Source organism: Blennius ocellaris, assembly GCF_963422515.1.
Source record: "Blennius ocellaris genome assembly, chromosome: 8".
NCBI classification, from domain to species: Eukaryota; Metazoa; Chordata; class Actinopteri; order Blenniiformes; family Blenniidae; genus Blennius; species Blennius ocellaris.
Window position 1 is genome coordinate 9,828,030 of NC_137657.1, and position 16,569 is coordinate 9,844,598.

The 16,569-nt window shown below is 39.4% G+C and overlaps 2 protein-coding genes across 2 annotated transcripts; both read right to left on the reverse strand.

The window, feature by feature from the left end:
• Nucleotides 1-1,747: 1,747 nt before the first annotated feature.
• LOC308133932 (C-reactive protein-like) lies at nucleotides 1,748-3,609 on the reverse strand. Its single transcript, XM_080501491.1, has 5 exons — nucleotides 3,602-3,609; nucleotides 3,377-3,431; nucleotides 2,794-2,896; nucleotides 2,408-2,702; nucleotides 1,748-2,299 (listed from the first exon to the last, which is right to left on the reverse strand). The coding sequence occupies exons 2-5, from the start codon at nucleotides 3,429-3,431 to the stop codon at nucleotides 2,078-2,080; spliced, it is 675 nt and encodes a 224-aa protein (XP_080357617.1). The 5' UTR covers nucleotides 3,602-3,609; the 3' UTR covers nucleotides 1,748-2,077.
• Nucleotides 3,610-8,752: 5,143 nt separating this feature from the next.
• On the reverse strand, nucleotides 8,753-15,783 carry LOC308133695 (metalloreductase STEAP4-like). The gene is made up of 10 exons (XM_080501179.1): nucleotides 15,289-15,783; nucleotides 14,798-14,905; nucleotides 14,634-14,704; nucleotides 14,424-14,511; nucleotides 13,256-13,534; nucleotides 13,022-13,116; nucleotides 12,806-12,916; nucleotides 12,038-12,080; nucleotides 11,753-11,917; nucleotides 8,753-9,445 (listed from the first exon to the last, which is right to left on the reverse strand). Exons 1-10 carry the CDS (start codon nucleotides 15,487-15,489, stop codon nucleotides 9,188-9,190), a joined length of 1,419 nt encoding a protein of 472 aa, XP_080357305.1. The 5' UTR covers nucleotides 15,490-15,783; the 3' UTR covers nucleotides 8,753-9,187.
• Nucleotides 15,784-16,569: the final 786 nt, after the last annotated feature.

Consider the following 16,569-nt stretch of genomic DNA (forward strand, 5'->3'; position numbering starts at 1 on the left):
ATGCTCTGAATGAAATAATTATGTTGTTCTCCTCACAACAAAAGTAGTCCTTCTATTCCAATTATAATTTTTTTTAATAATAGAAACAGTTTTGTTTTTAAAATGGGTGGGCCCATTAAATAAAGAAATATGTTGTGATAGTTTTTTTTTTTCTTTCTTTGAATTTCAGGAACAAGTGCAGAAAACATGTATATTCTTCAAATTTGAGAGGCATATCCTGGAGGTAAGCACGACCTCCCATGTGCAAAAGTTTCCATTTATGATTTATAGAATAAAACTTTGAAGCTTTGAAGACACTTGCCTCTGTTTGCACGAGTCAAATAATATTGGGAACAAAACTTTCAAATTATTGCAGAGTTCCCTTCTGTCTGGACTGATGTCATGTTGAGTTATTTGTATTCATGGTTGCCTCGCAACTTATCGTGTTTTGGTTCCTAATGCTCCTGTTTTCCTCATTATGCTTTTGACTTGAATATCCATGTTCTTGTTCATGCCTTCGTGATTCATGTGTGCCGGTTTTTGTTTGGTTTGTTTTGAAGTGCACCATCCTTCCCGACATAGCTACTGTGTGACTCCACCCTGGTAATGACTCCTGAGCTCTCAAGGTGACCGGATTTTCAGGTCACTATACTTGTCTGTGCTCAAGCATTTCATTTAGAGCTATTTATCTCATGGCTACTGCCAAGTGTTGATACCTTGCCGTGCTTAACTCGTCATAATTCACTCATCTTGTTGCAAACCAACGATATCTTGCATTGTTCTTCTTGTACTACTGTTTCATGAACTTCGTTTAAAAACCAAAACCGTATCAGTCTTTCATGTTCTTGAGAAGAGTACACTCATAAATCATGTGCAATTCGATACATGCAATTCCAATACCAGTCTGAACCTTTTGCACAGCACTGTTTACCGTACATCTCACTGTAAAAACATTAGAGCTGTATTTCATATTATATCTTGGCATGTCATGTCATGTCAAACACAAGTTTTGATCCTTTTTGTTAAATGAATATATGTAGTTGTATTCATACAAAGAAATATATATTTTGTATTATTAAGCATGTTTTGGAAGTTTTCAAGTTCTCACTGTTTATAGACGGGCGTCTTGGTATTTGCTGGTAGCATTAAAACACTCGGTGCATCTTCTCAGGTGAGGATTGTATATCAAACAGAGAAAACACTAACAAGAAGATAAATGCACTGAATGCAAGTTAAATTAAATGTGGCTGTATTTTTCTGAATAAATGGCTCACCTGGACATGTTTGGAGAAAACAACAGTGGGTGTTGTTATAATGCATCATTCTTGTTTGCAGTCAATGTTTTTGCACTTGTGTCTGTGAATGAACTCACTGTCTGTGTTTAAATTCCAGCATTTGGTAAATATGTTGTGTGATGAATTCTAGCAGTCAGTTTAAACAAACCAAATTGTGAATTACACAGTTTATGATGAGTCGTGATGTTGGAGCTGTTGATGCTGATTCCTTGAACTGATTTCCACCCCCCTTTTCCAGTTGAAGAAAAACAAAACAAGCACACAGATCCACAGCTTTGATAATAAGGTTTTATAAGCTTTTGAAAGCCAATGGCTAGAAAACTGCTTCCTGTTGAGGCTTTATGCTCTATGACATAGAAGTCTTCCCTGTACAAGCAGTGAAATATGGAAATAATCCTTTGGGGAAAAAAGGGTTGATGATGAAAAGTAGATTACATGAAAAAAAGGAAACAAAACACACCTCTTGTCTGCAATGTTACTTGTTTTAATCAATTTTTTTGATACATATGATGAACAGCTGATTCAAGTTCACGCGGTTGAATATTATAAAAGCGCTGCAAATTATGCAGTTCTAAAGCAAGCAAAAATTAAGGTTTATGATTTTTATAGAGTGAAAAATGTTGTAAATAGAGTTTATAGAAAAAGATCATTTATATGATTTCAAGATGGGGAAAAAAGGCCTAAACCGAAATTTCATCCTTGGATAAGCAGGGAATAAAGATAATTTACTGACATTGACAACTTCTCATCAGTGGAAAGCCAAAGAATTCAAAGCACAATGAGATTTTCCAAGACACTGACGGTTAGTAGTGACATGATGTGGTTTTTTCCTCCACCAGCACCTTGTCCGTGATCACGTAGTCCAGCGCCCTCCAGTTCAGAGCATTGCCTGGAGTGAAGTTGAGGTCATCAACATATCTCTGAATCTCACAGGAAGAAAGCACGTAGTCCCACATGTGGACGTCAGACATCATCCCAACAAAAGCCTGGTTGCTATCAAAGCCTCCGCCGTAAGAATCCTGCTCCTGTGGGGGAACGGAGAGGGACACAAAACAGTTTGTACATTGATCATGAGCTTTTGTATCAGCAGGAACTGGTGACAGACAAGACAGTGTGAGGCAATGAAACCATACCTGTCCAAGTAGGATTACAGTATTCCCACTAATGTTTGTGGTGGGGCCAGATAAGCGAATGGAAGGGTTTCCATTAAACCATATCTGCACCAGTCCAGTTGCTGAGCTCCATGTGGTACAGATGGAGTGCCACATGTTTGGCTTGTAGTCCCATCCTCTGAATTCAGACTTCTGATCCAGGACGTGAGCCTCCATCTCCTGATTTGCTTCATCCCAGAATATCAGGAAGCCATTGCTTTTGTGGCTCGTAGCCAGTGAGAACAGGACGTGGTCTCTTTTAAGGTCAGTGAACGATCTGGGAGTATGACACGTTGACTTAGGATGACATAGGTGACAGTCAAGAGATTTACGTGAGCTTGTTGTGTCTCAACATTGGGTTACACTACCTGTGGCAGACAGTCACAGCACTGAATTCTTGATTGGTTGTAGTCAGCTTCACACGAGCAATGTTGTTTTGCACCGGGAATGTGAACATTTTAGCTGAAAGATCTGAAAAAGAATAAAAACTATTAATCAAAATAACAGAATTATTCTCGTTAGAATTAGTAATAGCACATGAAAAGTTACTTAGTCAGTGAAACAGTTGTTTTGCACAACAGCGATAAGGTTTTAAATATAGAGGAGAGTGATTTTACCTCCCAGATATTGCGCTGGGAAAAGGTCTCCCCTTGTTTATGCTTAAAATTTATATATGTAATTTAATATTTAAATTTGTATTGAAATCACATTTATTCTAAAATAGATGGGGTAAAAAAAAACCCACAAGTATCGATGTATAAAAGTGATTTCAACATCTAGAAATACTTTTGCATGTGAAGCCACTTCACTTGTATGAAGAAAAACAGACTGAAGATACAAAAATATCAGCAGAAATTATGACATTCTGATTAACCTTCTCACACAACAATGTGTTGAGTTAACAAATCTTTAAAAGATATTGCATGACTATGAATTAAAACACACACATACCTTCAACACTTGCAGCTCTTGCTGCCACCATAGCCAGAACAATGAGCAGCTTCATCTGTTAGAAAAAGGAAAATCACGGTAAGTAAGATTTTATCAGACAAATTTCACCATGTTGGGTTGCTGCTAATACACACAGTCGACAAGCGGAAGAGATCAACTAGATCTGAGTGGCAATGATAATGAAAATAAACTTGTAATCTAGTAATCAAGTTAAAATGTCCTCACCTTGACATCAGAATCAGGACAGTGTGTGCAGGGCTGAGTTGTTGGGTGGTCTTATATAGTCACTCCATTCCAAGTTATACATATGTGTGGGTGTGTGTATGTCTCTATGTTTGCTTCCTTTGACCGGTTTAACGAGGTTATTGTTTTTTTTTGTTGCAACACATACAGCCTTCACATGCACTATATGTTGATGAATCAACAGAACCATTAAAAGCCCTTGTTCCTGATGTTGCTTCAGATTCTATCAGAAAATGTGGCTCAGTCCAGTTCGGATTACCCCGTTTATAAAAGATCTGTTGATGCCATCAGATGTCATACTTGTCATGGTTGATGCTTTGTTTTCCATCTTCGGCTCTCTATTTGTCTTGTATAATTTCGTCCTTTTCTTTTTAATGTCATTATTATAACGTCTATCTTCACTCCACCCTGTTTTCACTGCTGCTCTGCCTACTCGGTTTGTTTAATATCGAGGTGTCACAACTCTTCTTGTGTTTCTTTGTCCTTGTTCATGAAGGTGAAGCATGTTCTATCTCCTGGACACCCTTAAGTCACCTTAAGTTTAAGCCTTAAGTTTTGTTTAAAAGATTTCCTGAGCTGAAAAACTCAGTCCTCCTGACAGCAGCACAAATGATGTCTGACCACAAGTGACATTAGTATCCACCTGGATGCATTGTACAAGTGAAGACTGGCTTGCTGTCTATTTCATGTTTTAGTTTATCTGTTTTGTCGCTACTTCTCATTATCATTAGTTCAAGGATTTCACAAAAAGCACTGATAACATAGAGAATTTAAAAAATCTTCCTCCAGATGACTGACGTAACTTACACTGAACTTAATCAATTATCAGACTGACCCACATGAGGCTGACAGCTCAGCTGTTATATCACAAAAACAAACTATTCAGATATGTGCACACTAACAGGAGAAGTCAGAAAGTACATTTACACTATGTTCACGGCAGCCAAGTGTCAAAAGTGGAAAGTGCAGCTGTAATCTGGAGGCTCCAAGGTGCGCTACGGTTCATCCCGTGGTCCATCACGGACACAAACGCGTTTCCTCAGGAGTTGTGACGTTCCGGTGCGGCCAATCACGTCTCTCGCGTTCAGAGGAAGGCGTGGCACGTTTTTGACATTCTGTCATGGCTTTCTACAGATTAAACTGGATATTTTTAAGCACATTTATGCCCCAAGGGCAGTGTTGCCAGATTGGGCTGGTGATTAAAATTCAGGCTGCTTTTGTCCACATTTGGTGAGTTTTTAATATTGTGCAAACATCTCTCTCTCTCTCTCTCTCTCTCTCTCTCTCTGCAGAGACCCAGCAGAGGTCTGAAAAGAAGCTATACAGACTTTGAACAAACTCTCTCACAGAAAGAGGTTTTCTGATCCATTTCTTTAAAAAAAATTAAATAAGGTGAACTCAGTCAGACAGTGGCAGTACATATTGTGTTACTTGAAGTACTTTTGGATTATCTGCTAAGGCTTGTTTTGAGAGACATACTCTCTTAACATAATAAGATCCATTTATGTAATTATGTCAAATATGCTCTGAATGAAATAATTATGTTGTTCTCCTCACAACAAAAGTAGTCCTTCTATTCCAATTATAATTTTTTTTAATAATAGAAACAGTTTTGTTTTTAAAATGGGTGGGCCCATTAAATAAAGAAATATGTTGTGATAGTTTTTTTTTTTCTTTCTTTGAATTTCAGGAACAAGTGCAGAAAACATGTATATTCTTCAAATTTGAGAGGCATATCCTGGAGGTAAGCACGACCTCCCATGTGCAAAAGTTTCCATTTATGATTTATAGAATAAAACTTTGAAGCTTTGAAGACACTTGCCTCTGTTTGCACGAGTCAAATAATATTGGGAACAAAACTTTCAAATTATTGCAGAGTTCCCTTCTGTCTGGACTGATGTCATGTTGAGTTATTTGTATTCATGGTTGCCTCGCAACTTATCGTGTTTTGGTTCCTAATGCTCCTGTTTTCCTCATTATGCTTTTGACTTGAATATCCATGTTCTTGTTCATGCCTTCGTGATTCATGTGTGCCGGTTTTTGTTTGGTTTGTTTTGAAGTGCACCATCCTTCCCGACATAGCTACTGTGTGACTCCACCCTGGTAATGACTCCTGAGCTCTCAAGGTGACCGGATTTTCAGGTCACTATACTTGTCTGTGCTCAAGCATTTCATTTAGAGCTATTTATCTCATGGCTGCTGCCAAGTGTTGATACCTTGCCGTGCTTAACTCGTCATAATTCACTCATCTTGTTGCAAACCAACGATATCTTGCATTGTTCTTCTTGTACTACTGTTTCATGAACTTCGTTTAAAAACCAAAACCGTATCAGTCTTTCATGTTCTTGAGAAGAGTACACTCATAAATCATGTGCAATTCGATACATGCAATTCCAATACCAGTCTGAACCTTTTGCACAGCACTGTTTACCGTACATCTCACTGTAAAAACATTAGAGCTGTATTTCATATTATATCTTGGCATGTCATGTCATGTCAAACACAAGTTTTGATCCTTTTTGTTAAATGAATATATGTAGTTGTATTCATACAAAGAAATATATATTTTGTATTATTAAGCATGTTTTGGAAGTTTTCAAGCTCTCAGTTTGAAGCACTGTCGGTCTTGATCTTGCCTTGAATCCTCTATGGGTGTTCAGTTTTTGTCATGTATTAATTCCTTATCTTTACTAAGATTTGTGTGCATATATGTGAGGGAGCTGCATGAACAAGCCAATCGGTAACCTGCTTACAGTAATATTTTCATGAAAGCTTTCACGGCAATCAGATACTGAATATCTCTGCTCATCTCAAAGCAAATTGAATCCGGTCAACTGGACTTGGTCACACAGTATGTTTTGGATGACGTTTCAGCCCTTGTCCAAGTGGCTTCATCAGTTCACGCTGTCCCCTTGACAAGGCTGGCAAATCTAACAAGATAGTACAGAGCTCAGGTCATGAAACTCTTTAGGTGTGTCATGCAGGGTTTCATTGTTGATAGGCTAATAGTTCTTTAGTTGAATTACAAAATGAATTAAAAAGCATTGTTTCTATGAAAAAGGTGGAATAAACATGTCATGTTTGACATCAGTTGATATGTAATTGCATTTTAATTTGTAGATGATGATGTCATCACAGGAGCTTCATCCAGACTCTACTAACATACATTTGTGTGTCACAGATAACAGTGTAAACCCAACAATGACAGGAATTACTCTGAGGGTTGTTTTGTTTCTCACACTGGAAAAATTCAACAATCGCTTTATAAAATATGCATGGTTAAAATCTGAAGGTCACAAACAAACAAACAAAAAAGACTTACACTCATTTGGTGATGGAAATTTGAAGGCATGGCATGTCTGACATCAAACACATTCGCAGCCTCTGAGCCTGCAGCAGCATGTTGTAGGTTTGATGTGAGGATGTTCCTGTTTTGACCCTCGGGGTGCTATTGCTCACCTGGGTGGAAGATGAACCGTTTTGGCTTATGGAGAGCTGACTGGAGTGTGGATCACTAAAGTGACACAACACTCTCCTTTGAGGCTGCTGGTGATAGTATCTGGTACACTGGCCTTTTGGCTGCAGGTTTGCTGAGGTCACTTGGGTTTTATTTCACTGGCGGAAGGTACCACTGGGGTAGAGTAAACGGCTTTTTAGTGGAGGAAATGTGAGTAATATCATGAAGATGTGTTGCTAAATCAAACTCATGCAATGGTACATTTTGTGAGTGCGCCTGAAAAAACATACTTTCATTTAATCTGAATGCCTGTTCACGGAATGGAGTATTCAATACAGCTGGAAGAATGGAAAGGCACCACACCTTTTTATAATGAGCATGTCAAAAGTCACATTATAGTCTTAAGCAGATGTGACAAGTGAGGATTTGTACTTTATTGAACTACAGTAGATTTATCAGTTATCAATGCTTTAAATGAGTGGGTTTGTTGCTTTGTGATGGCTGCTTATTTTGTCTTCATTTGTGCACAAATATCAGTTCAAAGTTACATTTAAATAATTGGAGCGGCAGACGTTGATGAATTGAGGAGTGATTAAGTTACAAATGGATATAATAATGGAGTTCGTTAAGTCCAGATAATTTATTAGCCACTCTTCAATAAGGGAATACAATAACTTACAAGATTGTTCAGATTTTCTCTTGTTGTTTCACTGAAATTGCAACTAATTTTCTGCAAAATCAATGTATACTTATTGCCTATTAATCTCTGTTCACAGACATACACAGAAATATTTTTGCTAATGCATGACCCCTGGAGGCCTCCGTAGTTACCAAAAAATCATTCTCAAAAATACATCAAACAATTTTATGCTTTTAAGTCACATCTAAGCGTCTTCCTGTATCTCTACCTAATTAGGCCTCAAGGCAAATCAGTCCTCCCAAAGTTTCATTTCTGACACTCTAATCTTGACTTAAAAGGATTTACACCGTACAATACTGAGCATATTTTGCTGATTATTATGGATTTTCATTTCTCCAGGTACCTTGATTTTCTCCAGCAGTTAAATACAAAAAAGTACATAAATTAGCCTAATTGGTGACCCGAACACAGCTGAAAGTGTAAATCTGATGAGATGGCTGTTGAATTTGGTCCTATTTTTGTGAATGATGGTAATTTAGTAAACCATAGACTAAGTTTTGTTCTCTTTCTTTCTTGTTATTCATGGCAATTTAGACACATGCTTGTTGGTTTTTTGAATGTTATTAGAGAGATGTTTTGAGTGTCTATAGATGTTACCAGTTGAGTTGTATGAGTTTAATGTTTTCTTTACTCCGCTCATGAAATGACTTGCTGCAGCAGAACAGTAAGAGTCTCTCTGGGCATCTGCACTGTCACGACTAAATATTGTATCCTCTCTGCATAGCCCTGTGATGGAGGAGACTTCACAGTCCTCTCGGCACTTATGTGTTGAGATCCACTAGCGACTGGGGAGAAGCCTTGTGCTCAGTGCAAATGTTTCCTGGAGAACAGAATCAGATCAGCCGGAGGCATGAACCCCAGAGAGGGATCAGACCGAGACGACGAGACAGAGCACACTGGATTCACCTGGGAAAAAGTTTGACTGAGCCACTGAATAGAATTAAATAAGCGAGGAGAAAAGAGACACATGACAATGTTCAGACTGCTGTGAAGTTTTAAAGAGCATTTTTGCAGCTGTTACATACGGTACAGGGGCATTAATAATGAAGAACGCCATTGAAACAGTGACAGCATATCCCAAAATAGAAATTTATAAAATAGGAAAAGCAGAAATGTCAAATATACTACATGAACATACAAGCCTAACATATGATAAAAATAAAAAGAAATTGATCATACTGTTACCATTAATGTTAAGGAGTTTGAGAACAGAGTTTGATTTTCTTACAGTATTTTCATCAATATTGGTGTCATTCAATAAATTCCAATGAAGCAGTTTTAAACCCTTGTACTCTTATTGTGATTTTGTCCAGTGCTGTAGTCCTGGATAAAATATCTTTCTACTCTAGCATGTTTGGTAAATTTATCGTGTCTTTTGATGCTGAGCATTGTATTTCCCTCTGTAAACATCCTATGTTAGCAGAGATTTCTTGCTGCAGTCCTCAGGATCAGTCCGCTCCCATCCCTGTCGAATCCGGGTGAGGGTGCGGTCCACACACGGCAAGAGGAACAACAGTCTGAGGACCAGGACGACAGTTGGAACGATGAGGCAAAGCATGTATCCCGGGGGAGTGTTCCACTTGTAGGTACTGGGGTTAAGAAACCTGTTCCAGCCATACAAGTACGTGTGCAAAGTGCAGAACAACAATGTCAGGTAGCCCAACTTCGACTGAAAAAGAGAGAGAAAAAATAAAAGGTAAAGCTCATCTGTTTGTGTAAATACGTTTTATTTACACAAACGTATGGTTGTTCCACAAACAGAACAGGCTGTTCCGTTTGTGGTACGTTTCAACGTATCTGTGGGCCGGTGCCCCCTGTGGTCAGAAGTTGTGCGACCCCCAGTGTGGAAGGCCCAAAATGCGTCCCTTTCCTCACCTTATTCCTCGGTGCCCTGCCATGTCTTCATATCACTAGGCATGTCTTCACTAATGGTGTGTGTCTGCATGTGTGCTTGTGTGGTCATTTGCTTTTTATTCATGTATTTTATCTTTGCACTGTTTTTAATTCTTGTTGTAGCACTTTGTGTTATTTCAAAGTATAAAAAGTGCTATATAAATAAAGATTGATTTGATTTGATTTGATTTAAAAGACTAAATGAAATGGAATTTGTTTGATCTTTTTTTTTTTTTTGGAGTACATATAGAGGCATTCTGGCCATCTTGGAGAGCAGAGACATTACCTGGTCTAATCAACAACACAGCAGGGTTACCACACAATTACACACATTGTGAAATGCAAGGTGAAAATGAGAGACGCTATCTACAAGTGTTAATGTGACGTGATGAGCATAATTATAGTGTTGAAAAGCCAGTGATGATTATCACTCCAAATGCTGAATGGAAACCTCCTCTCCGCCCTTCCAATGTACATATTGATGAGGAGAATGTATAGATTCAGTGGTTCTCAATTATGTGTCTATGTATCTTCTATACTCGCATATAAAAGCTGAACAAAAAATTATTGTCTTGTTACTGTTAATGGCACCTTTTGTTGCATTTATCGAGAGGCATAATTATTATTTATTTGCATGTCTTTTCAGTGTCAAAAATTAAAAGGTACAACTAAAAATTAAAATGACCATTTAATACCAGGCTTTAAGAGCTGATGTCAGCCTGCAGTATTCCTGACATGATTTTAGGTATTTTTAACCTATTTCAGTTTAAATAATGAACAACTGCAATAATCAAGTGAATTATACCAGGGAAACGTGTGACCTGTGCATGAAGACAATCACATTCATCTCCTATTGAAGCGTTCATAGTCATATAGTACAACATGTACGCGTGCATGCATACGCATCGAGAGACAAGAACGAAGCCTCAATAACGGCCGGGATGTAGCCCAGGATAATGTATGCCCCCAAATTATACGTGATGAATAACTTAACATTTAAAGTTCTGCTCTAATTTGGGCTGGGATGGAGGGGAGGGGCAGAATGAGAAAATGAGCCTGACATGACCTAGTTACATTTATGAATGAGGTTGTTCACTGTAGTGAGGCCGATTTAATTTCCAATTGGTCAAAATGAGAAAAAAAATAGTCAATAAATGTGTCTGCTCAAGTGAAAACAATCCTACAATAGAAAAGGGAAACATTTACTTTAAACTTTGAATGGATTACTTCCAATCAGAAGTTGAAAACAGCTGTCAGGCCCATGCAACTGTTTTCCATCTCGGCTGGAGCACAAATCTATATTCATCAGTCAGACGTTGAGCTAATGAACAGTGATAACAGTGGACTTTCATAGAGCACTTTGAAAAACCTCCAGCAGACATGTTTTAGGAGGATACTACTTAAGCCAATTTAACACTGTGAACATCTCTGTATCATCAATCTGGTTGTCTTCAGTAGCTTTGCAAGGTCATAGTGTCATGGTGAGATTAACAGTATCCCCAAATTAAAACTCCCTGTGAATAACTTTGTATTCATTTTTTTTAATAGATGTTTTATCAAATGTTGCAAGAATGGCTGCAAAATATTCAGCGCTGCTGTTTCTTACAGTCACGGTTGTTTTGTGAGTAAAAGGAGAGCCATGTTAGTTAGTTACTGAAAGCGTCAAGCCTCTGTTTTGTTATCATTGTGTTAAAGTGAGTGTAACATTTACCTCAAATGATGTACCACATTTTTGGGTTTACAGGGGAAACATCATTAAATGCAGAAGTAACAATTTCTGCCATTTAATAATTCCCATAAAAAACATGCAGGCATGGAGAAAAACATTTGCTCAGGCAAATATCCGTTACAGAGACTGCTGGGGACACTGCTGGAAAATTCCACTCTCTCATTCCTGCACTGGTGGATTGTGCTGTTTATTCGCATAAACAGGATTCAGAGATTGAGCCAAATGTGGATGGGCTGCACAGTTAAAGTCGAGTTCTGTGTCCATAATGTGCCAGTGTGAGTATTTGCACACAATGAAGATGACACTGCAGATAACCTGATTTCATATGAACCAGACACACATGGCAGTATCCACCTGAATGAAGCTGAACTCTCTCCAACTGAGAGCGTTGCTGACAGAGGGGAGAGAGGTTATTCCCAGCAGAAGATAGAGGCCAAATCCCAGAATCCCCATAGAGTAGTACGAGTCAGTACGCCAAGCCATGGTGGTGTCAAGCTCTGATGTTTGGTTCTCCTTGATCTTAAAGAGACAGTCAACAAAAACAAAAGCGATTAAAAGTGTTTACATTTTTATTTACAAAATGTGTGTCTAGTATTAGAAACATGTAAACAAAAACAAAAAGTCCTACAGTTGACTTACCTTTGAGATTGTACTTGCCGCAATCTTGTATCTCACATAATATCTGAGGAGAAATATGGCAAAGACACTTAGAAGTAAATCCTCACTAAAGCAGCTAATCTGTGGTTTGTCATCATAACTTCTTGTGTTTTGTAATCTCGCTGCAGTTGTTTTAGGGCCTGAGCTTTCACTCCTATCAACTCAAGGTTCAGGTTAGCCTTTTGTGTGTCTCTAAAATGAAGCGGCACACAAAAGTCCTCCATGATAATTGAACAACCACTAATCCACTGAGGATGACTGATTTCATTTTATTATGCCTTATAATAACCTCTGTAGATGCTACAGTCGCCAGGTTATTCGGTGTATTTAACTGAGAGTGATGCTGTGTAATACAACAGCCCTGCCACCTTGTGAGGGAGGCAGAGTAAATTCCTGTAATACTTCTTGGCATTAACGCAATTTCTTTCACCAGCAGTCCAAATGAACATAAAGTTGAAACAATGCCTCTCTGAAATCGTTTTAGCACGGCTTAACTATTAACACTTCCATTTATCGTGTGGGTGTGTGTATGTTTACTGAAAGTAAGACAAGTGATCAGCCAACGACAGAGTCAAAGAAAGAAACAACAATTAATCCCGGTAGGCTTAATTAACAGGACATAAGTATTGTCTCAATACATAGTCTTTTTAGATATTTTCTTGGATACCGGCAGGAGACATGTCATTTTTTTAAAGACCATTATGCTAATTAGGATTAAGAAAGACTTTTAAATGACAAACCACGACTTACCGTAGAGGAATTATGAGGGTGTACAGTACATGGAGGGAAGCGAAGGCGAGCGCTACCAGTCCGAGCTGTTTCCTGCACAGCATCCAGCGATCCAACCAGTCAGGGAAACGCCTGAAACAACATACATTTGGCTTGTACAACAAAGTATTTTAACTATGTTGGTGACTGTACACATCTGTGCATATGCTGAACACCCATCATAATTTGAGCCCTGACTTGTATTTGGTTCCCCTGTAGAGCTGCAGGAAGGCGGCGATGATTCCCGGGAGGTAACACAGAGACAGCATAATGAGAGACACTATTGGAAACACCTAAAAGATGGAGAATAAGAGCAGAGGGGATTATCATGAGAATTATTTGCACAGGATTCAGGAATTCCTACTCTACATGCCCAGAGGCTGTGTTTCAAGGAGTCACATGATAATTTAGAAGAGCATAAACAGTGCTCACCTTGTTGGCTAGGGACACCATGATTCTGAAGGAGATGTCTTTTTTCTGCTCGACATATGCATAGATGACATCTCTAATGAGGAGGTAGAAGAAGAAGAAGGCGGTGAGGCCTAGGGCCAGGCGCAAGGGCAACCTCCACTCTGGAAACAGCTGCAGGGGGAAGTCCTCCAGCTCTTTGGCCGCAGACAGTGACCCCCTGTCCAGAACAGTGAACCCCAGTTTGGTCGCCGTCTCTGCCACCATCTGCTTTGCTTCTGCATTGTTCCCACACAGGTACACCTAGAGCATAATGATACCCACTGTTTTCTTTAAAGCACCACAGATGGTTCGTGTGAGAGGTATATGTCTCAATTTCCTCATAATTATGCATTTGCAAATATAGTCATAAAAGACTCTAGAGATCTGAACATGAAAGATGCTGTATAAATGCTAACCAGGCATCTACTAAAACAATGGTAAGTCAACACAAGTGTGATTTGCTGTAAATGCAGCATCCCGCAAAATATATATGCGCAACCTCAAAACACACACACACACACACACACACACACACACACACACACACACACACACACACACACACACACACACACACACACACACACACACACACACACACACACACACACACGCACTCCCCAGTGGTTTCTCCTGTCCTCTGGGACAGCACAGCCAGATCAAAATGAAACTGAAAAACTCACATATGCTGCAGCTTTGCTGTACAGAGCTGGAGTGTAAAACATGTGAAGGGAAGCTCAGATCTAGCAAGACTGTCGAGTTAATTGATTCCCGGATACATCAGAGACAGCATTCACAGCAAAGACATAAGGCTGACTTCTTGGATTTGAATTATTTTACTTGGATTTGGTTTGATCACAACTTCAAAATGAGTTAATAATATAAATTGGAGTGCAACGCTTTTCTTTCTTGAAGAGACTATTGTTGTTTCAACTTGTTGGTCAGCACCCACTATGCAAGCACATCAGACAGCTGTCAAATGCTGGTGGTCCTGCGGTGGAACAGAAATCTGACAAACAGCGTGCTTAAATCCAGAATGAGATTTGTCAGCATGAGAGGAAAATACATTCCTAAATAGTGAAAGAATGAACCTCAAAGTTAATCTTCCTCTAGCTTTCAGCCAAGAGACTTTAACAAGCAGTTTCAGTACCTGTCTGTTGGCATCTGAAGGTCCATTCTGAAGTGTCCAGGCAGACAAAGTGTTAAAAGCTTTCACCACATGAGCTCCTGGGACAAGCCTGGACAGGAAACAACAAAGTTTTACTTCACATGCTTCCAATTGTTGCTGATTCTGACCACATGGTCTATGACATGTACCAACATGTTAGATTATTACATTACTGCCTTTCAATGAACTTACCTCTGCAGATACTCAGCATTAGCCTCTGGATGTAGATTCTTTTTTAAGTTGTTGCTGACATCTACTAGCACCTTTGATCAATGAAATAAGTGGAATGGATGAAAAGTTCTAAATTAACCAACTGCTTCATCAGACAAAGATATTTTGATCGTGCATCGTGGTACCTTTCCCTTTAACTGAGGTTCAAGTGTTTCTAGGAAGCCGTAATTTTCTCTGTGAATACAAACAAACACCAGGTTGGCAGACTGGGCTGCTGCTCTGTGGCTCATCACCTGTACAACACACACACACACACAACACTACTGTCATTATACATCGGAATATATTCACTGATAAACTAGTTAGATACATGTTGTAGGGCACTACTTTAGTTGTTGCACTTAAGATAAAGCCAGAGTGCAGAATTTATGATTCAAAAAAGACACAGCAACATTCAAATGATCAAGTTCAGCAAGTCATATTTCTCAGCCTGAGAAAGTTTCTCCCAGCTTGTTTTTTTATAGCAGCTACCACACTTTCACTGTTATCATACAGCTATGTGTGTTCTGAGATCAAAGCACATGATGACACATATCAAGCAATTACAACAGCAATCTTAAAATCACAACCAAAATAAGCTCCACTCCCATGTTTGTTAGGACATCATACTGTGTACCTGAGTTCCCGGAGGCAAGGGGCCACAGCTGTGGGGTCTGCGGCTGCCGTACAACACCCTGTAGCCAGACTGGAGCAGACGCTGGCCCAGAGAGATCCCTAAGTCGCCCGTACCAAAGATACACAGGGGCGTCTGCTCAGGGGCAGCTGCCATGTCCAGAGGACACAGTGACACGGCCTCTGGCTTCACCTCCTGTGACATGCTGCTCAGTCTGTCAGCCGTCACGGCCGCAGCCTGACACAATCTGTGAGAATATCTCCTGTGGTTTCTCGAAGAACAAAACACTCCACCAGGTCTTCTGTCAGTGCTTGACAGCTGTATTGAGAGAGAGCCAAGTGATCTGGCTGGATTTGAGACCGGTCTAATGAAAATGCTTTCTTCAAATTAGCAGTTCTTTTAAGTGCCCCTGGAGGGGGGGAAAAAGAAGAAAAAGTATAAGTAGAATCCACTATCTGGAATTCAAGTTCACATGCCCGCACTTCTTAACTTATCACCTTTTAGAGTGACAGATTTCTCCGTCTGGAGTCTGTTTTTCTCTCAGTTCATCCCCTCCCATTTTGTGACGGGCTCAGGTTGAAGCCCGTCTGGACTGGGAAAGTCCATGGCAAAAGGTTGTGTGTGTGTGTGTATGGGGGGTTTGAGGGTGGGGGAAGTCCAGCGAGTGAGTCATTTTTCCCTGAATCGGTCTGCCTGTCTATAGTTATTTGTTTTTGGAAGGCAAATACCAAAAAAAAAAATTTAAAAATCACAAAGTGTGACCTTCTTCTGGGAAACCTGCTGATCATCCGTTACAAGTTATGCAACATCGGGAAGTAATGTTGCTTTATGTTCCTGCCAAAACTTTGCGGTTTTTCTGGTTTTACCTAATCGCTGGCACACTGGTGTGTAAGTGAAAGGCTGAACACAGAAAGGAATTTCCCATGTAAAAGAATGCGAGTCACATTTCGTCAGCTTCTCAAGGACAGAGTCTTTATCACACATTTAGGCACTTACACAAAAACCAAAGTCCAAAACATGAGCATCGTGCTTTAAACCGTTTTGTAAATAAACTGCTTGGTACATTTTCAACTAAAAGACTTTATGACAATTAACTTATCGCAGTTGCAGAGCCGTCACATTGAGCTCTCTACAAACAAACTCTCTGCACCGATTCAAGGTCACAGTCAGCAAACATTTGGGCAGGAATGCTCCCCTCCCCCTTCTCACACTGTCTTCACATTCACCAGTAAATAGCGTAATAACTCTGACATTAATGCAATGAAAAACAGCACACATTTTGTA